At 39.6% G+C, this 25923-nt stretch overlaps 1 protein-coding gene across 2 annotated transcripts in view; it reads left to right on the plus strand.

The window, feature by feature from the left end:
• Positions 1-25923, plus strand: part of stxbp5l (syntaxin binding protein 5L) — a 142027-nt gene that overhangs the window by 103797 nt on the left and 12307 nt on the right. The window contains exons 12-21 of one of the 2 annotated variants that reach the window (XM_073473897.1): positions 97-244; positions 618-685; positions 1292-1332; positions 2132-2346; positions 2637-2812; positions 3551-3676; positions 6891-7045; positions 9907-9975; positions 11238-11303; positions 24728-24907. In XM_073473897.1, the coding sequence (XP_073329998.1) occupies positions 97-244; positions 618-685; positions 1292-1332; positions 2132-2346; positions 2637-2812; positions 3551-3676; positions 6891-7045; positions 9907-9975; positions 11238-11303; positions 24728-24907 (1244 nt within the window). The remainder of the gene's footprint in view (positions 1-96; positions 245-617; positions 686-1291; positions 1333-2131; positions 2347-2636; positions 2813-3550; positions 3677-6890; positions 7046-9906; positions 9976-11237; positions 11304-24727; positions 24908-25923) is intronic. The other variant, XM_073473898.1, reaches the window with a different exon arrangement.

A 25923-nucleotide genomic window follows, 5' to 3' on the forward strand; every position in this document is an offset into this window, starting at 1 on the left:
TTGTTATTTAATGATGACTTTAACCCCCATTTCTGTTCATTTTGCCGTAGTGGTGGTAAGCTCTTCTATAGTTTATCAAATGCATGTATCTTGCAGCTTCCCTGTCTTTGAGAACCCTTACCCCATGGACGTCCACGAGTCTCCAGTTACCTGCACAGCCTATTTTGCAGAGTGCCCGCCCGACATCATCCCCATCCTCTACTCTATAGGAGCTAAACACAAGAAGACTGGCTACAGCCAAAAGGTAGGACAAGGACAACATGAGAGACGGATATGCTCCTTTTATGATGAAATTCTTTCAATTTACAATGTTTCAGGAAGTTGTAAAGATTTAAAGAAAAAAAATCAAAAACATATTTATTTCTGGTCTTTCAAGGTTACAAACTGCAATATGAATTATCTTTTAGAATTCATGAAACAAAAAAACAGCTTTAAAAATAATTGCTGCTCTGAACTAATTATGGGTTACCATTAAGATATGAATCATTTTAATTAGTAAAATTTCATATTTGAGGAATATGAAGTTGTTTTGGTATAAAATGCCTTTTTACAGGCAGAGCCCAGTGGAAGAAGAAAAAAAATAGTGAAATTTCTCTCTCTCTTTGTAACCATGTCAGGAGTGGCCAATCGCTGGAGGAACATGGACGTTAGGCTCCCATACCTACCCAGAGATTATCATCACAGGGTAAGTCAGAAATATATATTTTAGTCCAAAATACATAGCGACTGTTAACCTAAACTCTCGAGAAAAAACATCCATCACAGTTAACAAGAAACCCACAGTATATGCATGTTCTCACTCACGCTATGACAGGACCAGGTGATTGTGATGTATATTTTGTGTTTATATGTGCTTTATAAGTTTGATTAGGCCTGTGACAAACCAGCACAGCGCAGTCTGGGACTGAAATGCATTGTAAGCTGTTGACAGAGATGTTAACCTTTTCTGAAGCAAGCACCCTGGGTAGTGTCTACTTCTAGGCAACACTCACAGATATCAGCAGCAGTCTGGAAGTATGAATTCAACATGGACATATTCTCTGTCCCCTTCACATGCTTAAAAACTTGGCTCATGGAAGTGTTACTGTCCCTGAGGATATAGTAAAACTTTAACTTCAGTTTAGCTGTCAGAAACCATAAGGAATGCTCAGCTGACGATTCCTGCACAGTCTAACTTATGAATTTGTGGCATTAAAGCTAAGAGTAAGGTTAAATACTCAACATATTCCCTTCATTTCCTGATTTGAATGAATTTTGCTTATATATAAAAAAAATCTTTCTCTTTGTTCAGACATGCTGACGGATCTATTAAGTTTTGGGACGCATCTGCAAGTAAGTCCACTCTCTAAGCTTCTCGTGAGCTTCACTGAAGTGATTCATTTAGTTCAGTTCAGGTTTTTTGTTACACAGCATGCTCGAATAAACAATAATTTTTCATGAATTCCATCATGAGTATTTTCATATTGGTCATGGGCTTGGTCATAGACAGCTGTGCTCTGTGGCTGACATTTACTTACATTGCATCAGCCTAACAGACCCTCAGAGTTCAAACTTGCAATACCAGCCTAAAGCTACTGTATGTTGCCATGCTGGTAGGCATGACCAGTAAAATGTGAAATAATATGCTGTTTTCACACATTGAGACACTCATTAAATCATTTTATTTTGATTTGTCCTCAAAATGTTATTTTCTTGTATTTTGCTATAAATGGCTCAAGTCCAGCCCTCTTTGATCAACTCAACCTTAACATTACTGTGCCCCGATAATGAGGCCACATGTTTCCAAGCAGCTCAGCTGTTTTTGCAGAAGTAGAGAAGAAATCTCAACTTATGAAAACAGTATTGTTTTCTGGATGGTGGAGAATAGCAAGATGTAAGTACCTCTGTAAAACTGAACCGAATGACAGATGGTAAGGTTTTTAAAGATAAGCTTGTTGTTATTTTATCTTGTAATTATCATCATGTAATAATCCTCAAAACCATCAGTGAATTAAGCTTACCTTTATGTTTGTGTAGCCATATCCATATAAATGATATGCACTCATATCACAGTCCATTAAATTCAAACATTACACTCCATACGATTGGTATGTGGTGATATTTACAGTATTTGCATTATTTCTCTAACCAGTCACACTACAGATGCTGTACAAGCTGAAGACCTCCAAAGCGTTTGAGAAGCCAAAGCAAGGTGAAGGCCGGGCGGCTGAGTTGGTGGAGGAAGACCCCTTCGCTGTTCAAATGGTCAACTGGTGCCCTCAGAGTCGCATCTTCTGTGTGGTCGGCATTTCGGCCCACATCATCCTGTATCGCTTCAGCAAATATGATGCCAACACTCAGATAGTGGTGAGTGGGATTAGAATCAAAATTCACAAGTTTCAGGAATGCAAGAAGGTACAATGATATTCTTACAAACTGCTGCTTCAAAATCGTAAGTGATTGTCTTTCAGAATAATGTAAAGCAGCAAGCCTTGTGTTCTTTTAGAGGACCATCTATTGAAAGTTCTCATTAGACTTTATCACAGTTCCTCCAATTTTGTCAGGCACCTGGAACTGCATAACAGCAAGTCAATGGATAAGGTTAACCAGCTGGCTGTTATGATTAATCTGTAATTTTGTATCTTTGTCATCCTCAGTCATTAGAGGTGCGCCTACAGTGTGAGTCAGAAGATGTCATCTCTCCATCCGAGAATGAGAACAATCCCTGCTTCACAGAGTCCGGCCCCCACTCACCCCAGCCCCACCAACAACATCCACCTAGTCCCGGCAGCAGGACGCCTGAGGGTATCAAAGACAGCATCCCCTGCCTTAAGTAAGATCTCCTCACACAAATTATAGTTTCTCTGTGAAAGATGACAACACAAATCTGTTTTCAACAAATCATTTTATCAGTTTGCCAGGAATTGTTTCTTTTAACATTACTAGAAAACACAGTTGTCGGCATATTGGCAAAACAAGTAGCTTGTGATGAAGAGCTTTGTCAGGTGTCATTTGTAATCAGCCTGAATGTTTGTTGTGGAACAGGAGAAATATGTCCCCCTTCTGTTAAGAAATAATTCAATAGTCACTGTGAAAGAAATGATAAGATCTGTTATCTTTTTTTTGCTGCTTGTAAGTTTAAAAAATGGCTCAACTCATCTGCGACATTTTTTGAAATCTTAACTGGCTGCACCTTAGTCTTTACACTACAGCGTCCTTTCTAATGTGTCAGGGCATGATGGTGTAAACAAGCAGAAAAATATACGTATGTACAAACTCTATGTCGTCATCAGGTATCTGTTGATTGGATTCAAAGTAAGTGTTGTGGCTGTGGCTTGGGGTAAAGTGGGTGGTCCACTCATTGAAAGGTTGGTGGTTTGTGTTGTGAAAGGCTGATCATCGAAGTATCACGGGGCATTAAAATGTGTACTAGCTGTTTGGCTCGGTTAGTTGGTTAGTTACTGACCATTTTCATGTTGGAAGCAGTCATGCTTGTGTGTCTCTTTCTCACTCAGTACTGTTGGTATCTTACACAGTAGTGGTCTAAACTTCTCTTGTGTATCTATTTCAGAGTTAAGGACCGGATGGTTCGGGTCCCTCCCGGCTACCAGGCAGAGCTGGTTATCCAGCTGCTGTGGGTAGATGGAGAACCTCCGCAACAGATCACCAGCCTGGATGTCAACTCTGCCTATGGCCTGTAAGTCTCCTGATGCATTGCAATCTGCCTGTCCATCTGTGTGACTAATCATGTCTCTGTCTGGATTAGGAATATTAACAAGAACAGAACAGAATTTGTTTTCCAGTATTCGTCAGTGCTGAACTGTTCCATGTCTTTGCTAATCAGCACTCAGCTCAGCAATCCTTGTTTTACTTTAGAGGAGTTTGCACAAATTGTTAACGGACAAAGAGAAAAAGATTCCACCTGAGAGACCAAGAAGGCTTTGTAATTGACAGCAGATGAACTGTTAATAGCTTAAATAGCTTTAATTCTGCATGGTTAGGGTCAGGATTGTTGCTATTATGGCCTGCAGTTAGTAAATCCTTGAGCACAAGGTTAGAACAGTGTTTAAACTGTTTTCTGCAGCCAAGTTTGAGGGGTCCAGACATTAATACGTGCCAGCCAATCAAAAAAAAAAAAACACCACATTTTCTGGGCTAATGCTTAAATACTGGATACGGTGAGTGAAGGTTGGGGTGGTGGCCAGTGAAAAGCCCTTGTCAGCAGCTGTAACAACAAGATACATGGAGATGGAAGGTTAGAATGGCAAGTCTTTCCCATGAGTGTGTATGTAAGTGTGATACTGTACATGTAATGAGAGAGGTACACACCTGAAGGTAACGTCAACTGGTTATATTTGTGCTTATGTATTTATAAATAATAGCGTGGGCTTAAACCTTTTGATATTGGGATGTAGTACTGGAGAATATGGAACGTCCTATTCAGCACCACAGTCCTGCAGTCAGAACTTGCCAAATTAAAGTTGTAGACAGTTTACTGGACCAAGCTGCAAATGCAAATGGGCTAACATGTCTTAATTGGCGTCTGTCATCTTCTGTCTCTTTTCTGCTTTCTGTCTTTCTTACATTTTAGATTAGATTATCACATAATATAATTGACTTGAGTAATGTTTGACATTTTATCTACATGTCAGTTTTCACAATTAAAAAATGATTAAAATATGCTTTTTTGGTGTTGAAGAGAAGTTGAATGACTTCCTGAGCCCCACAGTGCTTTCAGACCACTTACATGGTTTTACTGTCAATAGAAGTTATGTTGGCAGGAACCAAATAAAATCACAGCTCTGTTTGAAGAGCTCTTTATGGGTCAAGGCACAACATTCATTTCCTTCTCTCCGCTAAAGCTCCTCACAGCTTGAATAGAATTGAGGAAATTGATTTATTTTGTTTTATTCTTTTTATTCTCGCGCTGCTCTTGAAAACACACACACACACGCACACACATTTAAACTCAAACACAAGGAAAATTAAGGTTTATGTTCTTCATACTTAACTATAGTATATGCTGTACTTGCATCAAAGTAATGATTATTGACACAAGTAGAATGTAGTATTTGCACATCATAGACATTTATTAAAGTCGTGACAGTGTACATTATATAACACGAAAGTAGCATAACACAGTGATGAACAGCAACATGAAAACATGTTATGTAAAGGGTCTAATGAAGAATTTCAACAGCAACAAACGACACTGTCTTTACCTATTATTAAAGTCAGTACAAAGACACAAGTCTGTGTCCTCTGGATACTAAAATGTTTTGTATCATTTATAAATGTGCGCAGTGTTTAATTCTCACTGGCTACATGTATGTAAAATCAATGAAAGTAATCAACTGATTGAATTACTTTTAAACATTCCGAAAGAGCGAATAAAAAACAGGAGATTGTTTCTTATATCCCCACCACAGTAACACATATGACAGGACTCCTTTCTTTCTTTCTTTCTTTGCCACCATTCTTCCCCTGCTGTCAAGCCTTAACTTTGATCTATGAATGTTGTGGTTTCCCGGTAATGTCCTGTTTTGCAGCTGGTGTTGTCAGGCTCAAGCTGTTGCTTGAAAGGTTGGATAAGGATAGGGTTCGGCCACAGATGCCTTTGCACTTTTTCTCAGTGCATTCTGAGTGACATGTTTTCAAAAACGTAATCATGTTTGTCGTATTGAAAATGTTGTTTACATAGAGTACATGACAAACAACCCTTTCAGACACTTGCATCTGACCGTGTGAGTGACAGTAATATAAAGTGAGCCAGACATGTGCTGCATGTGGCAGAGCAATGATGGACCGACAAGCACCATGTATGAGTGACATTTATGTATTTACATCACTCATTTAACATTTTTTCCTGACTGCTGAATTGAAAGACTATGTTAGAGGCATTTGTTGTGAATCAATCCAGTCGTCAGAATAGATGTTGGAAATGTGCATTTTCTGCAAACCAAGCACATGTTAAAACGTAACATTTGTTTATGTTGTAACTTAAGGTTCAATTTACAATTACATTTTTTTTTTTTTTACTGTTAAATGCAGTGCTTATGGTCTGGTTAGGTTTAGGCACAAAAAAAGCTTGTTAGGTTTAGAGAAGATCGTGTTTTGCTAACCTGGTTCTGTCACCACAAAAACATCTCAACAAAATATCCATACTGCTGTAAATTGTCTCAACGTCTTGAAAAAACATCCAGATTTGTTGCCACTAACACAGCTATAAAATGTCTGTACATCTCATGAAAAATATGCAGTGGTTTCATGCTTAAAAATGTCGGACAGTGGTCTCTGGCTGGGCAGCCATCTTGCCAAGGTATAACACAAAAGTGATGAAAGTCAACTCATATACTTTTAATGTTAACGTTATATGACAAGTATTGTACAAATGTTGACATGATAAGTATGACATGCACAAATTTGAACGTATCTGTGGTTTGCAGAAACTTAAAATGTCACCATTTTATTCTGGTGACTGGGTGGTGTGAATCCATTTGATTAGTGCCTGATCAACTAGAACATCTATTGTCAAAAGACAAACAGAAAAATGACTGCCAAGAAGTTTCTCTTGATCAGTTAAGCCAGAGGCTCTAAAGCAGCCAGGGGGAGCAGGTGGCAGTGGGGCTCAATGGAAGTCTGGTATTAATATTCAAAAACAGCAGCAATAGCAGTGTGAGATAAAGACAGGCTTTTTGACAGTAATTATACCAAAATGTCACAGTTAATTTGACAGTGTTTGATAGCACCACATGTCACACCTTTAATGTCAGTGAGAATAACCTGTTGAAAAAAATCTGCCAACAGTGTAATTGTCTCAGCTGAATAACACTCTCTCTCCTCTGTGTAAATGCAAATGTCTGTGTCTGTACATGTGCACGTGCCTCCACGCTGTGTTTGTGTGTGTCCAGTTTGGCGTTTGGGAACTGTAATGGCCTAGCGGTAGTGGACTACTTGCAGAAAACCATCCTGTTGTGTATGTCCACTCTGGATATGTATGGAGCCGCCGACCCCTACCAGCGCCTTACCCGATCCCCCCGCAGGAACAGACAGTCCACCTCAGGTAGCACTCACACACCTCTGGGATCCTTCCACACACACATGCACATACACAACTGTGCAGCCATACACTAAGGTGTCAATTATGTAGTCATTACATCCAGACTATCATCTGCTCTCTATTCTCCTGTCCTCTCAGCTGTTTTTCTTCTTCCTGTTTCTTCTGTCTTCTGTCTCCTTAATCTTTTCTATCTGTTCTTTCTTCTAAGGTGAAAGACTGATCTGTCAGGCCAATCTGATCTGCCTTTCATTAATAATCTGCGTCAATGATGCACGTGGTTTAATCATATTTCCGGTATAACTGATCAATACCAAAGCCCTTAACCTGATCAATAAAATTTAATCATGTTAATGGCTCGAAGATGAAATGATAGCTTTTATTTGAATTATTATTATTATTATTTGAATTACTTCCATGCCTATATTTTCAGGCATGGAAGGGGACTTTTACAACTACTTCCAGATACTTGTTTATGAAATAATCACATAAAAGTATATTTAATATTTTTGCAGTTGAAACTGGACTGAAGTGTATACATATGAGGTAGTTCACCTTCACCTTCACCAGCTACAACATAAAAGTGTCAGTGATGGGTGTGTTTTAGGCAGAACATAAATCAAACCAATGACTAATTCAGAGTCTAAATACCACCTCTTTGTGCCGTACACCATTTTTTGCGCCCAGATTATCTGCCGTTTAACCAGTAAAATGGACTTGGACACGCCCTAAATGCACAAGTGCGTTGCGTTTCAGACCTTCTAAAGAGGGCCCTAATTGTGAATCATATTGCAGTATCTATAGATATTGTATTATAGATACTTATAGTGATATTACACTGTTAAAGAGGCCGTTCTGCATAACGAGTATGTGTACTTGTACAAAAATATACAGTGGTAGTACAACAGTACACTGCAGGACTTGCCACTGCCAAAGTCTGCGTGCTAATGTCAAATGGTCTAAAAGCTGTATGACAGGCTGTTTTACCCTGATAGAAATAAACATCTCTGTTGACCACTCAACATAGCAAGATGACATAAAAGGATCAAATTTAGAGATATTGGCTATTTGCACAAAACATAGTCCATAAACAAGTAAAACCCAAAAATATAGGCATCTTTATCAGCGTTCAAAAACGGCATCAGTCCAACCTTATTTCCCTCTTCTTTCTTCTTCTTCTCTCACACAATAACATACAAAGACCAGAAAGCACCCATCCATCTCAGAATGCCTGTCACGGATCTGCACTATGATATGAAGTGCATGTTAACAGGCTGCGTGTCATTCCACATTGGCATTATTATGCATGTTGTTGTTTGATTTCTCTGTCCTTTCTGTTCTCAGTCCTGCTTGAGCATAGATCTGTTAGTCAAAAGCCACAGAGGTCTTGTTTTACTTCCTGACCCCTGCACCCCTTTTCTCTGCCACTGATCTTGGCTGGTGATGGTCTCTGAAGCCTCTTATTTATACTAACCTACTGTAAGATATTAAGCCCAACCTTCCAGAAATTATAGTCTTAGACACCTTTCTTATTTCACCTTAATTTAACCTCTGGATTTGAGGGCATAACAGCTCCAGTGGTTTAATATTTTAGATGTCTAAGGTCCTTTAAGCAATTTAAAGTACTGAGCTTTCTTATTACATAATTCCCACAAGTGTAGCTGAAAATGCTTTACCTGTATTCAGGACTTTTGTGAAGGGGAACATCAAGGTAGATGGAGGGATGACTTTGGGCTTTCGAACCAGCTCTTTTCACTCGCTGTTGCATAAGTGCTTTTATTGACTAGCACAGCACTTTGTTGAAAACTGTTTCCAACTTCCTCTTCTGTAAATGTCTTTCTGTGTTGGGTCTTTAAAATCAATTCTGGGACAGAATTAGAGATAAAAAAGGGAGCCGTGCCCTTTTTCTGTACCCCATGTGGTGGTGTTACGATCTCGAGCACTTGCTTTGCTGACGTTAATACAATACTGGAGGAAAAAAACTGTAAAAAGTCAAAAGGCCAAATCTTTAAGCTGCTGGCCTCTTCTCCTTTCGTAGGATTCCATCTTTTTGGAACATAGTTTTCTGTCCTTCACACAACATTTTTAGCTGTTGTCCCCACACATATTTGTATGTGTACTCTATATATATGTCAAATCAAAGTTAAGTGCATTAATTTAAAAAAAATGATGCTTAATTATTGATTATTTTAGGTGTGTTTATCCAGTTATAATGTGATTCATTATTAATACCAGCCTGTACATGGTAGGGCAGTAGGCCCATGACAAAACTATGTAAAAGATATATACTATAACTATTTGATGCAACAAGAGATTTATTTTGATGCTGATATGTTGCCAGCTAACACAGTAGTTTACCTCCTGTGCAAATGACCAATCACATCAGCGTTTCTGGGGTTTGCAGCAGTAGCGGGTATATCTTTTCTGTCCTCCCCTGACACTAACTCGGTTGCTGCTTGCTCTCACTTTCTTTTCCACTCTAAGCCTGTGTGTTCTTTTCTCTCCCCCTCCCCTCCCTTTTCCTCCCCTCCCTTCCCTCAATACTAAATTTTTTTAACTTAATTCCTTCCCCATCCATCCTTCCTCTCTTACTTTCTTACTTACCTTCACATTCTTCCCCTCCTTGTTACCTTATCTTACCACCTTTTCTTCTGTCCCACACTACTCATACGCCTCTCTGCCACCGCTTTCTCTTTCCCACTCTCCTGTCATCTTTCATCTCTCTCTGTCCTGAATCTCTACCCACACCTTTCACTCTTTATTGCGTCCCTCCATCCTTCCAACCATTCCTTCCCTCCTCCTCCTCCTCCTCCTCCCACCTTTTGGTGACTCTGTGGCTGCTGGTGTGGGCATGTGGGCCTGCCTGACAGAGTTTTGCATGCGTGGCCTGTCTAACTTTTATTCAGATTCAAAGAAAAGGATCCGTACATCCTATCAGAGTAAGTCAAGCCTTCCTAAAGGCTGGGGGACTGTGTGTTTGTGTGCGGGGGATTGGGGGGGGGGGGTTGGGGCAGTGTTGGGAGAACAGCAGGGTTGGTAGGGACGGGATGTGGACTTAAAGCAAAGGACAACTCAAAGAGATGATTGGAATGAATATGGTTGTTTCATATCTGTGCTGTGCCATATAAAGCAGAACCGCCCTATTCCAGTCATGTCCGACAGTATGCCCTTTGCAGAAAGAGAGCCACTCCTTTGAATCTTTTAAGTAAGGGCAGTTATAAATATTATATGATCCATGTGATTTATATTTTAACTGACACGTAGTTAGGGGGGTGAATAAAGCCTTGTTCATCCACTGAGGCAAGAAAAAATAAAATGTACGCAATTAGTTGATGATTACAAAGGAATTCTTAATGTCATATAACAATAAAGGTTTAATCAGAGTCCTTTTCAGTGTCTTCAATCATTTGTAAAGACAGTGTAAATGAATGAGGGTAAATTTGCATAAAGAAGTTTTGCTGGAAACTTTTACTGAAGAGAAATAATTAAATGAATCCCAATTTTTTGAACTGTGACGACTCAGTGAGGCTGTTAATAAAGCCATAATGAGCACAGCTTAAACACCCCACATTTGTAGTCAGACTAAAATGAACAAGAATCACAAATTTCAGCATTTGTTTTTTTTTTTTTTAAAAAGGGAGTAGGTGTGAGTTCTCATTCAGGCCTGTGCTTGGTGCATGCGATTAGATTTGATCAGATCCTGATCAAGTTCGTGTTTGTTCTGTTTTGTATTTTAATTGTATCATGAGATTTGCACTACATACTGCGCTCTATATGCCTTACTAAGGTGAGGTTGATATTTTAATGCAATCTGTTTGGAGAGTAAAAAAAGATTTACATATATTGAACAGATTGTAGTGCAGGTCACATCAAGATTCAGCCACTCAGCTCCTGGAAAGCAAAATGAATCATAGGAAACATTAACAAGGGAAAAGGTAAACAGCTAATGACAAAAAAATCTCCCAAATCACACCTTCACAAATGACAATTAAGTACATTGCATTGATTTTGCAGCTTATTTAAGATGATAAACCAAAGACTCCTTTGATAAACTGTATTATTAAGCTCTTTCTCAGGGCTCTGCGTGGCTGACATCACCCAAGTTGACTTCTGTTAAACCTGTACGACTGACAGGGTTAAAAATAATCTGACAGCGTGTGCTCTACTTTTCTTCCTCTCGGCTGCCATTGACTACGGTCAGGCCTTACTGAACTCTCTGACAACCAGCAGTCCATTGACATGGAGAGAAGCAAGTCGCCCACCTCAGGTAACCTGCTGACACACACACACACAGACACACGCACTGTCACCTTCCCTGTATGGAAATGTCTTTTGTGATTGGCACTGTGATGCAGTTGTCTTTAAACGTGAGCTGTACCTACAGTATGCAGCCTGCAGGCACCTCACAAATCACCAGAGCATCTTCACCTGATGAGAATGGCAGCTGTTTAAAATGGCGACTCACGTTCGATGTTGTAATATGGACGTATTGCATTTAAAGTTCTGAAAAAGTGCAAAAACTTCTGAAAGCCTCATTCAGGAGAAAGTTTTTGGGGAGAAAATGTAATGTAGTTTTTAGCAACATAGTTTGATTGCAGCATTGTGTGGAAGTTCTGATGCATTCTGGTTTTTCTTTATTCCTATGTATTGTTATAATAGTATGTTTTCACAAAGGTAAGGAGGGACTTTCCATTTGCTCTGCCTCTGTATTTATGCCTCTTGGACTTTCTTGTTTGTCCAGTTCTTCTTCTTTTTGTTGTTCCTCTTCTTCTTCTTTTGGACTGAGTGATACATCCTGACACTGTTGTGAGGGACACAGGGTAGTGTGAAAGTAGCCAGCAGCTACTGTTTGGAGAGACAGAGAGGAAAATGTAAGAAAAGCAAAGCATAGGTATGGTGTTGATAAAGCAGTTTGCAGCAATGGTGTTAACTTGCTAATGATAACTTGCATGATTTCATAAAATTAAGGCTTAAATATCTGTCTGAGATCAGATCAGAACAGTTTTCACGGCTGGTTAAATATTAATTTTCATCATCCATAATATATTATGAAAATAACTTCCTGTCAGTTGAATATTTACTGGCATGTTAGTCTGTAGCAGTGCTTGACTTGCATTAAATGCTACAGGATGTTTAATGAAATAGACATACCTCTTTAGAGGGGAATGAAGCATGTAATGTAAGTGTAATGATTACACTTAAGAGATGCAGTACGATGATAGATCTGATGGTGGGAAGTGGAGTGAAAGAGATAATCTGTGATATGAGAGGACGGTGGACCAGAAGATAATGTAAGAGATCAGTCTGTACTGAGCAAAGGTTTGATGCAATGGAGGAGAGCTGTTTATATTGTGTTGAGGTCTGTGTGGGTGGAGAAGGGGGGATGAAAGGATAGTTTGTTTATGATTGCAAAGAAAGAAACAGAAATGCATAATGGGCAGAGAGAACATTTCCTAGCAGGTGCTTTTGAATCTGTCATAGGGAAATTTATTATCTCAGCAAACTCAGGACTTAAAGGTCAAATGGAGTGTAAATCTGTGTTTAAGGCACTGCCATGCAGGCATGCTGTGTCCCTATAACTCTATGTAAAGCTTTACTCTCCAACCAGTACATTTTAAACCAACTAGATTTATAAGTGATGTTTTTTTTGTGTAACAGATGTTAAATACACTTAGGACTAGTTTTTTAACAGAAAACACTTTTCGGCGCATTTTCATTCAAGTGAGTAAAGAGTATCTGGTGTTCTTTCTACATTAAACCTGTGAGGTGTATGAGAAGAGCTTGTTTCATTATCAGCATCAACACACGGGCCTGAGACATTTCTATTTGCCCCAATTGTGCTTTTCACTTTTTTCAAGGAAAAGAAGAACAATTTAACAGTATTTATTTTTTTAATACCGAGACTAGCACTCAATCTGTTAAACCTGCCAACTAAAGAAGATTATCTAAAACTATGAAGAAATTGAGTAAAACAAGTTTAGGGAAAATGTGTTCCTAAAGGGGAAATTGGAGGATGTTTATTATCTCTGAGCTAAACAGAGGAAGCTTGTTGTTCTCACAACCAAGGGTAGACCACCACTGATCTTTTTGTAATAAGACATCATTGGCTGGAGACAAATTCATAACATTTATTTTTTTGGAATATGTAAATGGTTTGGCATGAGAGTGGTGCCATTGTGTGCAAATATTCAATTAGTCTCATGTGTTTTTATAGAGAATAAAAGCTTTGGGGACTTTTGCCAACACTAGGGCACTTCATATGCTTCTGAAAAAATAATTTGACAGGGTTCAGACCAGCAAGGCCCCTGCCTTCCCCCTTTTCCAGTTGGCAGTGTACCAGAGCTTTATCCCTGTCCTTACAGGTTGCTAGCCCACTTGGCTTCATGTCACTCTGTCTGACTGTGCCCATGTGGGCCTCATGGGTCCAAACCTTTGTATAATTCTAATTCTAGGCTCTCAGCTGGGACAGTGTCCATGGGAAATCTAGCTAGAGTCACAGAGACACTCAAATGTTTCCCCCCCAATGGCCTATCAAGTCCTGCAGAGAGGGCTGTAGGCAGCTAGATCACTATGCTTAGCCTAATGCTACCACCATCCTTACCTACTGTAAATAAACAGCTGTCAATGGATGGATAGATATACAAAGTACATGTGAACCTTTCTTTAGTGAAACATATAAACAGAACCTTGTTGCATTGCAGAGAACCAGTCAACATTAGACTTTATATAAACTGACAAATATATTCCAGCCGATGCTTATTTCAGGTATAGCACATACGTAAGCATCTTGTTGCCAAGTAGCAAAGAAAGACCAATGCAGTGTATCCACAGGGGGATGAATAGTGTGACTCAACAATGACTCAGTAAGTCAGAAATTACTCCGTCAGGTTCTGAAATGTTTGGCTTCCAAAAAACTCAGCTGCTTCGTGATGGTGGACTGTGCTTCAAGCAGGAGAGCAGTGGGTTTGCATTTCCAGCAGGAAGGCAGAATGATTCATTTTTAACAAGACGAAAAATGGCAAATTAAATAGCACATTAGAAATATTTTACGTCCTCCTTTTTGAAGGTTTCAGGAAAAGGATGTTTATGTTTTGTTCAGTGGAAAGTGGACAGCTTTTTTACTGGAATTGATTGCAGGCTTTGAAAGTAAACAGCACGTCTTGATGTTTCTGCTAGAGATCTGGATGTTGGAAGTCCTTTTTTCAGAAATTAACATATTACTTTATATTTGATGAGATTTTACTCTATCAGTATTTTCTAGGATACAGAAATTGGTTGTTTCGGCCTTTAGCTTGTCTTTTTAAAAGCTGTCCTTGTGAGAATCCGTCAGCCTTGCCTTTGATCCTCTGAAAGAGAGCAAATAACAGAAGAATAACAAAACCAGAACAAGATGTTCTTGGCTGTCTTGACAGAGAGTCTTTCAGCATTGTGATGTGGACTAGGTCATGGTCATTCTACCCCATTACAGGCCTGTCGTTTGCTAATTAGAGAGATGGAAGAAAGGGAGAATAATAGAGAGTTGGATGAAAAGCATATGGACAGACACAGCGCAGCACAGTGTGATCAAGTGTCTGATTCGCTTTAACATTTACCCAGAGAGGGGGATAAAAGGCTGATTGGTAGAGCTCTTATACCAGATACAGTTTCAAAATCACAAGCTGCAATCAAGATGGAAAATGTTAACAATGGCTAATAGCAACCTGACCTCACTAAAACCTTTTGTGTTAGCTTCAAAAACATCTTCAATTTTAATGCAAGAGCAATGGTAAGTACATTTAAACTTGTTATGTCTGGAGCTCAGCTGTGTGCTGCTTAATAGATGAAGAGTTCATAGTCTGTTCCTTCTGCTGAATATCAACTTCCATCATCTTTGGCCCAAAGAGACTGCCTGGTTGTCCCTGGCACTCGAGCCATGCTGCTCTGTTCAAGGCCATATACAGACTGTGGACAGCTTATTAAAGAAGCCAGCCATCGTCCTGATTCACCTTGTGTGTCAATAACTGCAGCCGTCTCTCCCACCTCTCCTTTACACATCTTCCCCTGTCTTTTTTTTCTGACCTTCTTCCTATCTTCCTTTTGTCATTAGGCCCTGTAATTGGCCCTTCTCCTGTCTGAAATCTGTCTCCCTCCACACCCTTCCCATTGTCTTATTTGTTATGTACCAGGGTCTGTTGTTTTGCTTTAGGGTTATGTGTTACATTTCCTCTAGGAGCTTTACTCCACGTGTGGCTGCAGCAAGGCTTATTTGACCAAGCTCAGGAGTGAGGTGGACTAACAAGCTGAGATGCCAGTGATCGGAGTCTGACCCGGCAGGATATATATTTAGCTGTGAGCACTTCACGGGAGAAAGGGTGGAGGTGATGGCTGAAAGTATACGTTGCCACCTGCTCAGTTCCATGCATCCGTAACCAGCAAGTTTTCATCTAAACCATGCTGGTGTACTTTCCACAACCACCATATCTGTAATACACACGCACCATATTTCTACTTATAAATCAGTATAAATAAAATACATAGACATGAACATACACACATTTAAGGTAGAGTGTACCAGTTCAGTGCAATTAGAGACAAATGGTAAGAAAGTTATTGGTCTCAGCTAAAAAAAAATCCAGATTGTGCATCCCTATTACAAATATAATGTTTACTTTGTTTTAGAGAGGTAATTCTCCCCGATGAATGAGAACCTTCATCAACTTTAGTAGGGGTAGCAACAACACTTTAAATAAAATCTACACTTGCTGTGTCACAACAACAGCCCGTCAGCAGGTCTTTTGTCAGTGTTCCCACTTTCTCCAGTCAGTCACGTTTCTGCAGTCACAAGCTTTTCAGGCACAGCCTCAAGTGCTTGGTAACAAACAGGAACACTGACAAAAAGGGAGAATATCGGCACTCTGCGGCTGGGTTTGCAAACTTGAGCTCTCCCCTAAGTTTCTATCGTGATCAAGGCTGATGACATTTCAGCCAACCAGTCGCCTTCATCAAGCATCCGTGGAAATGATGGGGTAAATTATTTGTTGTCTGTTTGAAATACATGTATTAAAATGGTTTAAAAGCCTTGTTGGCTTGTTGACACTAAGTGGTGGTTTTGTATATTTGGAGGAACAAACTACCTTGAGGGATTAAAAGATACTTCAGGTGACTGACATGTGAATGATAAAGCTGGAAGACTGGCTTCCTGTATGGTGCTGGGGACAGTAGAAACAGTTAAAATAAAAAAGTGGATGACGCCTGACCCTGAGGTCAGAAAAACTTTAATTGTAGTTGTGGTGTTGTTTGAAGTATTGGTCATCGTCGTAGTACTAGTAGTAGTAGTAGTAGCAGTGGTGCTGTTGTTGGTTGTGATAGTAATAGTTGTTTTGTTAAACATTTGAGTTTCATATTTGTGGTGGAATAGTAACCTTCCTATTAACCCTTTTTGTTTTCATAACCTCTCAACTGTTTTCCTTCCTGTTACCTGCAAGTCTCTCTTTCCCCCAGTTCACCCATTGTGTTTGTCTCTCCCCGTTGCCCTGAAAAGTCTGTGTCTGTTCTGTTGGATCTCCTATTCCAGTTCATTACCCAACCTCCCTTCACAATGACCCACGCGTCCTGCCAGAGCCTGTGGCCAGTCTGAGAGCCAGCCACTGCAGTCCAGTCTTTTACTTACTGGACAATGGTAAGAGGAGGGATGTGTCACAGATCTCAGCCTCTTCATGGAGTTCTGCTTGTGGTTTAACTGTATAGCAATACTGCAACAGGGGCGGGAAATGGGATAATTGGGTTGTCTTTGGACAGGTGGTTGGTTTGATGTTGCACCTTGCATGCTAACTTTGCTTCCACACTGTGAGCAACACTATCGACATAACACCATCGGCACACCTTATAGAGCTACAAAAATGGGGAACTTGGCTTGATTAATTTACTAGAATGTAGTGTAAAAGCTGTCAAAAAAATATATTTTTTAGCTTCCTTGTTGCCCAAGTTTCATTAAGATGAGTTACAGAATGGATGACAAGTTGAATACAACAATTTCAAAGCTTTCCTGTTTCGCTTCAACTTTATTTTGAAGGGTAAATGTCTAAATAAAAAAGTTGAAGGACACATCCATCATCAGCGGTTGATGTACTAGCACTGGCTTGTAGGGTTGTTCCGATACCAATACCAGTATTGGCAATGCCTACGATACTGCTGAAAAAGCTAGACAGAGTATCACCGATACTTGATCCGATCCCACAGAATTTAGTTATCAGAAATGGGACCCTGCTACTTCCCAGCAGCACCACATGCATTTGTGTGCCACTTAACAGATACTTAACTTCACAAGTAGCCAATATCCATGAAAGGCAAGTAACTTCAAGCACATTCGTAATATGCAGTCCATAAAAAAATTATAATATACTGTAGATGTATAGGCTAATTACTTTTTAAACCCACTGGTATCGGATCTGTATTTAGTATCAGTAAATTGTGGTATCAGTAGATCAGTATCAATAAAAATGGTATCAGAACATCTCTACTGGCTACCAATGTGGCGTGAAATTATGGAGAAACAAATCAATACAAGCGTGTGCACAGGTGGCAGGTGGGAAGAGGGTTCTTGTCCTTGTTGCTGCACTGGCTTCTCCTACTGATTTGTAAGCATTTAGCAGTGACAAGGACTGTAGTACACAGAAACTTGGGAATCCCAATTAAGGTGAAAACACTATGAATATTTAAGATACAACAAAATATATCATTTTTCAACAATCAAAATGTTGTAGATACAGTTCTCTACACAAATGCATTCTCTCGCGCCATGATCGGTCACAACAGAATGACCCGTCAACCAAGTTGCTTGCAGTGTAAACAAGCTGACAGGGACTGTGTTTCTAGGAGTAGACTGTCTGTTGCTGCTGTGTCAATGTGTTCCATGCTTTTGTGCAGATGACTGCTGCTGTTGCATTATCCCTCTGCCCCAGCTGCAGGGGTGGTAGACACAGTAATGTTTGTTGTATGTGCCAGATCTGGGCTTTGAACTTGGATCCTTCATCATTGGGCATTGCTGCAGAGCAGGCTTGGGAAGAGGAAGGGGTTGTATTCCAGCTCCTCCTCAGTCGTCAGTGCCTCTAGTGCTTCATTCTCTGTGACGTTAATCATTGTGTCTCCACTGGAACCACACATCTTTGTCATCAAAAGGCAACATGCTTTTTTACTGGACTGTAGCATTCAGAGCTGTCTGTTTGTTTCTGTCTGACAGTGAGTGTCAATGAACCAACAGCTCTCGTAGTGTTATCATCTCGGCTAACATTCATCACTGTCTTGTCCCTAACTGACTGCATGGTGACCACTATGTGGCAAGCTGCTGTGCTGATAAATATGACTTCAGCTTGCTTTGTACATTTATCAGTGTTGTGGCCTGATCAAGTCCAACATTAGCCCCATTGGTGACCTCAGTGCACTGTATATTCATATGATTTAGTTCCCTGTGCAAACCTCAGGAAAAACAACATTATTTTTGGCTTTAGGAATGACAATGGGCCAATCCCAATGTCCACACTCACAGACTTTCAGGAGTGTTCCCGGTCTACAAGTGCTGTCCCACTGTCAAATTGTGAAGTGCATGAGGGCTCCCTTGCAGACATTCTGCAGACTTTGTCCGATGGAATTACCCACAGTCCATAGCGTTTCATGGGGTTTCCATGGGTTACCATGGGGAGCCCGACAATGTTTGAAAAGTAACGGTGATAACCCAGATTATGGTGCTCCTGAAGAGCCTATCTGATTAATTTCATTATTCAATATACAAAGTTTTTATTCACAAATAGAAACTTTTTAAATCACTACATAAGATCTAATATTTTCTCCTAGAACTGATTATCTACTTAAATCACTTAGTTTACACGTGTTTATTAATTAATTAATTAATGGATTGCCATGAAATTTGGTACAGAAATTAATATTACTCTTAGGATGTATTGTACAGTAATAACTTGATCTCTAACAAGTCCAGTGTGTAGGCATCTAGCAGTGAGGTTGCAGATTGCAAGCCTTCCCCTATACCCCCCACTAAAAACGTGGAAGTCCTTCTTTAGAGTGTTTGGTCTGTCCATTCTGGGCTACTGTAGAAACATGGCGGTGCAACATGGCGGACTCCTTGGAAGGGGACCAGGTAGAGGCCTCTACAGAGGCTCATTCTCAGGTGACGAAAGCACAACAAGTCTCATTTTCAGCTGATTATTCCCAAATGAAAACACATGTATGAATATTATATTCCATTTCTGCCCCAAATTCCTCCTAAATCATACACACTGCACCTTGAACTCCAATATATCCAAGGCTAGCGCTACAGAGAAGATGAGTAGCGTGAGGCAGTGCAGGCTGTGGAAATGCAGGGTGCAAATTGTTCCACTTCAGGTGAATATTTTACCATTCCAGGCAGACAGTAGATACTGTGTCTGTGGACTCACAAAAACACCTTATCGGGTGCAATACATGGCTGAATAGCTGGTAAGAAAATATACCTTTTTTTTCAATCATCCCCTAGAATTCTGAAAGTGAACACTTAGTGACCAAATCAGTAACATACACCTGCTGATGTCACAAATGGGGCTAGTGTAACATAAACTGTTTTCGTACAAGCGTTTTTAATATTGTCACGTAAAGGTACCAACAACAAGATACCAGCTTGGAGTTAAAGCTACTCCAGCTGTGAAAAGAAAGTGCATGTTATACAGTAAATGAATGTAGACTTATTTCAATCATCATATTTGGACACAAAATTGTTAATGAGTTTAAAAAAAAAGGTAATTAAAGTGGAACCGTAGATGCAAAAACACTCTCAGTAATGAATTGTAACACATGCAGCGTTTGGTTGTTTATTGTTCGTGTTCACAATAACCAACCCTCCTGTGTATTTTGATTAAAACACATTTTATGAAGCATTAATGCAACCACTGAGCTGTTAAAAAGAGGAGCATGTGTATGCAACAGGTTTATTAGGCGAACACTTCTCATTCATTGTGTCCCCAACACTGGACATTTTACATGGTTACAGCAGCATCTGGTCTTTACAGTTTATTATGAATTAAAAACACACACACACACACATACAGAGCTCATCTATTATCCCATTTGCAACACTAATCTGAATGGCTTTAATTGTTTCTGGAAAAAATGGAAACAGAAATTCATTGATTGAGAAATTCAATTAGAGAACCATAATATCCTAATTTCCTCTTCAAAACAGGAAATATGTTTTTCCTCAAAATGACCTTTGATACTGAGCTGCCCACTGTCCTTCACAGTAAATGTATAAATGGAATAAACTGTATTACATCACTATAGATTAAAGAAAAGTTCTATGATTTTCTCCAGAAGGGTCCCATGTCCTCTGCTTTACTCCTCTCTTTTATTTTACCCGATGGCAGAGGACTGAAACATGAGTCAACATTTTTTCAAAGGAATCATCATTGATGATGATTTCCAAAAATAAAGTGGTCAGACCTATAAATAATGGAAATTCATGGCCATGCTGTTTTCCCCGTGGTCATGAAATTGATCCAACGTCATTTAAACACCATCCTGTGTCTTCCACTTGTCGAGTTAATCATTCACACAAAGAAACAATGAAATATTGCCTTCTTTTGAGGGGGAAACGGACTCATAACATCTCAAGTTTGACCTTTGCAGTTTTCTACTTACTGCAAAATGCTTGCAAAATGTTTTAACAAGTTATTTTGTTGCCACCAGTGTCTGACTGTGTTTTGTATTGACACCCTGTGGTGTCACCCTGTTTTTTTGTTTTTTTGTGCCTCCATGTCGGACATCCCAGGCCGTAGAAAAATCTTAATTTGGGACATTTAAGCGGAACAAAGATTTTACACAAAACTGATATATTTTAGTTAAGATCTTTGGCAGAGTGAATCAGATTTGAGAGAGTTGGACAAACAGAGTGAATTTAATATATTCTTCATCCCTTCTTATAGTCTAACAAGACACTAAGCATTAGCTGTTAGAAATACTGTGCTTGGTGTGCAGATAACTTGGCCTGAAGTCCACAGGACTAGCCCAGTATAAGTATAATTGATCCTCTAGCGATAGATGGGAACACTGGCCTGGGATAACAATGGAGCATGCATTTTGAAATATGCCTGCCGTGTGCAACTGCACCAGTTTGCATGTTCTGGGTCTTTGTTCATTTGAGTGATTTTAATTTTGTTTGGTTTGATGTCTTTTTTGTTTGTCATTGTTTGACTTAGATTACACCTTCTTTATTTTTTTATGATTTTTTTTTTTTTCATTTCTTTTTTATTTGAAGGGATTAACTGGTGCTTTGTTTCCTATTCTTTTGTTTCAGTAAAGGGACCCGGCAGAAAGTTAAGTCTGCCAACAGATCTTAAGACTGATCTTGGTACGGTAGGCGAAAGCCAGCAGTTTATACTTTATTTCCTTTGAGTCCTTTAGTTTCTGCTTTTGTCATGTTTTCTAGGCTTTTATGTTGCTTTAGTAGTTTTTTATTCTCACTCAGAATTTCTTCTTTCAGTTTCCTTGTCACTCTCTACTCCTTTTCAAACAGCCCATGAGACTGTTCGGCCGAAGTGTTTGTCCATTTTGCCCCTTAATGTATTTTGATTTGATTTAAATCTTCTGTATTCATTTCTTCTACATTTTGCAAGTGTTTATAAAGGTGATTTGTAAATCATGCCCATATTTAAATTTGAGGTTTTCTCCTGCTTTATCATGATTGGACCATCCTCTGACCTTACACACCCTTTCCTCCATTGACAGCCTTGCTCTACAGTGATTGGATCATTTGCTACCTCTCTCATTGTAACTGGATCATTTCTCTCTTAAACAATCTTTTCTCCATTTTGACTTGATCATCTGTATTGCAGCTACTGAGCGTTCCCCCTCATACATTTCTAACTGCTATACAAACACATCACAATCTCAGGTTTCCCTTTGCTCTGCTTCTGCAGTGTCACACATGCTTTCCCCTTTAACAACTTCTGCTTCTTCAACACAAAATGTGCCAGTGCCTACTTATTCCTGTGATATTCCTGTTAATCCTTGCCTCATCTAATAACCTTTCTTTATCTGACAGGTATAAAAATGCTTTTTTTTTTTAAAGCCTCTGTTATATTTAATTGAAACAATTGTAACTGAGAATATTAACCCAAGTTTGAAGAAGAATCAACGTAAACCTTGGATACCTCATCAAACATCAACACTTCATCACACCGAAATGACTGAATAGGTTGTTTGCCAATGACTCCCAATTACTCCTATTACATATATCACAGTTCGCACCGGACCGTCATTGTGAGGTTGCAGATGGTTAGGTTTAGGCATTAAAACTGCTGGGTTAGGTCTAAATATGGCGTTCATAAGCAGTTTTAATCTGTCCTTGGTCATGATAACCCCACTCCCAGCGCCTGACGTGAGCAGTTCTTTGTCGTAGACCAGCAAAGTGTTGGTGCTGCTCCGGAACCAGTTTTCCTGGCCGAGAGCCAGTTGTTTGGCTGTCTAAACCCAAAGAACTGGTTCCAGAGTGGGCACTGGCTACAAACCAGCACCTGAACTGCCTTGGTTAAAAAGGCTAAGTGACACCGTTGACTTTTGGTTTCAAAATTGACACAAACAGCAGTTTCCTTGGTGGAAGTCTTATATTTGATTGACACATTCATCGACCCAAAACTCCTCCGTATACAAACTTTGTCACTCTTGACACAACTTCACCCAACTTCCTCCTTTGCTGCAGTAATAATCACTCCAGCCGCAAGGGGTTGCCCCCAAACAATAAACTTAAATATGGGTCGTGTTAACACACATGCACAGTTCATAAAATTTCCCGTGAGGTTCAAACATGCCCCTTAAGTGTCAATAGGATTCATGTTGTCAGTAAAATGGGGGAAATAAATAATGGGATGGGTCTGTTAATGAGAGTATTCCTCTGTTTGTTTGTTTGTGTGTGTGTGTGTGTGTGTGTGTGTGTGTGTGTGTGTGTGTGTGTGTGTGTGTGTGTGTGTGTGTGTGTGTGTGTGTGTGTGAGGGTACAATGCTATTCTTTCTGCTATGTACCAGTTCCCTGCAGAACATTTCGGGGCGAACGACTGATTTTGTGCATCTCTGTTTGAAATTTGCAATAACATGCAAAAACTTTTTAGGACAGATACTGTACACAGCGGTGTCGTCATTTGGCTCGGGTATTGGTTGGCTCAATATCGTCTGCGGTTTTCAATCGCTGCATTGCCTCAGTCCATCCTGCTGTGAAACTGGGCAAATGTTGCACGCGGACTGGGTGGCACCCTGGAGTTTTTCATCTTCACTTTGAAATTGAATCATTTGTGCATCAACTGGCTGAAAAGGAGACTTAGATTTGATGTGATAGACATATTTCAGTCCCAAATACTAAGAGGACAGTGACAGGGGAACACTGTCTTGTGTTTTTGCTAATTAGTACACTGTTAATTATCTTCTTGCTTCACGAGTATATTCTTAGGAGAATATCGGAAAGGAAAACAAAAACAAACTTGCTGTCAACCCCAAATTGTCTTAGCTTTGGTTCCACTGCCACAGGGAAGTCTTAAAAGAAAAGGGCACCTCTCAAGACAAGTGCGAATGAGAACATTCAGGCGTAGGTATCATGAAGCTGTTAATTGTGGCTGTCTCGGCAGCTTTTTACTTTTGCCAACTAAACAGCGGGAAATAAAGGAACCGCAGAGTGCACCCAATCCACACAATCCTACTTTGCTTTCTTTTGTCTTGTTAATAAGGTTTGGCTCTAAACAAATCATTTTGCCCACACACACAAGCATCGTACATTAAGTAAGGACAAAACTTCCGACAAACTCAGTCCCAGAGGGGAGGCCATTTAAGGCTACAATTCCAGAAGGTAAAGTGCTTCCTGTCACCACTATCTGTAGCTGACTGTGTGGCCCTACCAACTATAATGGATTACTGGTTTGCATTGCGATTAAAAAGCAGATATTACCGTAGATTTTTTTTTTTTTTCTGTTCTTTTTCTGTTTCTTTGATCTTCACTTTTAGCTTTTTGCAAAAGCCAGTGATGTCATGAATCTTCTGATCTTAAAAAACAGTTTCTTCCGGAAACAAAGTTTTCCAGCAATTCAAAAAGGAACAATAAGAAATAAACAAAGTGGAGATGAAACAAGCCTGTTTTTTGTTTCTTTTGATTTTCATATCTTATTTCCTGGCACAGACTGACTGAAACTGCACTCACAATTTGCCTCTGCATTTTCCTCTCTTTTCTGTTGCCCCAGCATCTCTTTCTCCTCCCTGCACATACTTACTACCACTCTCCAGCCCTTTGTCACTCACTCTCACTTTCCCTTTCTCCCTCACTACCATCTTTCTTTTTGAAAATCTGATTTTCAACATTGGCTTGCTCCTCTTACACTGCAAAAATATCCATCTTCATAGGTCATGAAGTATAATATTGAGTTGCAGTATCACATCAGAATTAAACAAAAAGCAGAATCTTTAAATAGGGTGAGAAAACAACAGCTATTTCTTTGAAAGAGAAAAAACAGCATCATGAGTAAGTAAAATTCTCCCCTTCATTTGAAGATTTCTTGATTAAATTAGTTGTCATTGCTCATTATTCGACTAAATGACTGTTGAAGATGAATATTGCAGCAGTGGATTAGAATGTTTGACAGTTTTATTTCCCTCTTTGTGTTGTTTGCTAATGCTTTGCCGTTGTTACAGATCATGTCAATGGACATTGCACTAGCCCCACCTCCCAGCCGTGCTCGGCGGGGAAGCCTCGCGTCCCGATGGGTCCCGAGGGGCCACGGCTTACTCGCAGAGGCCCTGGCCGACCGCCCTTCCGCAAGGCCCAGTCCGCTGCTTGCATGGAGATCTCTTTGCCTGTGTCCCACACTGAAGGTGTGTGCTTGACTTCCCAACTCCCATCCCTTAACCTCTTTAACATACCCTCCCTTCCAACAAGTGCATGCCATCCTATCAGCCTGGGGTAAGTAGATTAAGGCCTGATACATTATTAACACAAGGCAAGCGAATGCTAATGCAAGTTAGCAGTATAAAAACCTAAATCATGCTTTAGTTGCCAGCAGCATATACAGTAGGTTCACAGATAGGTTTAATATAAACATTTCATAATTGACTGTTCGCTAAACCCCTCATCCAAAAATCACAGCTCAGCAACCATAACTGGGCACAGTTGTCTATCAATCTTTGGATGTTGAAGCAGTGTACGTGGTGCTGTAGAAAGAGCAATATCTAGCAATATCTAATATATATATATATATGTTAATAACGTTAACATATAACTCAGCAGCTTGCATTAGCATCACCTTAAAGCATTTGGACGACAGGTTCTGCTTCTATTGAATGCAAGAAACAGCCCTTGCATCGTGTCCCTTAACACTTGTGTTGACCATGTCCCAGGCCTGAAGGTTGGTGCAATATTACTGTTTTTGTTTTAACCAATTGATTTTTACTTCTCCAGTGCCTTTCTTTCTTGTTTTTTTCTACTTTGCATAAAAATTGCTACTTATTTTACTCATGAATCGTAGTATTTATTTGTTAAGTAAGGTAAACTTTTCTGCCTTTTTCCACTCAATGATTTTCTCTCTTTATAAAAAGATTCTGGAAGTTTTGTTTTTTGAAGACTATGTAACGGAGCACACATGAGATTCATGTGATTTATGTGGCCACACCTCCCAACTTCTATTAATCCACAGTCTTGATTTAGTTTATGTTTGTATTTGGTTTTGTTTTGTTCTTGAAGTATCCCATTTCAGAAAACGCATAAAATAGGGGAACAAGTAGTACAAGACAACTCTTCCAGCCTGATTTGCTGTCTGGCATTTTGACATTCTCATTGACAAATCTGACATTTATTTTCTTCCATTTGAACTCTTTTTATTCACACCCTGACA

Source organism: Pagrus major, chromosome 9 (genome assembly GCF_040436345.1).
Source record: "Pagrus major chromosome 9, Pma_NU_1.0".
NCBI lineage: Eukaryota > Metazoa > Chordata > Actinopteri > Spariformes > Sparidae > Pagrus > Pagrus major.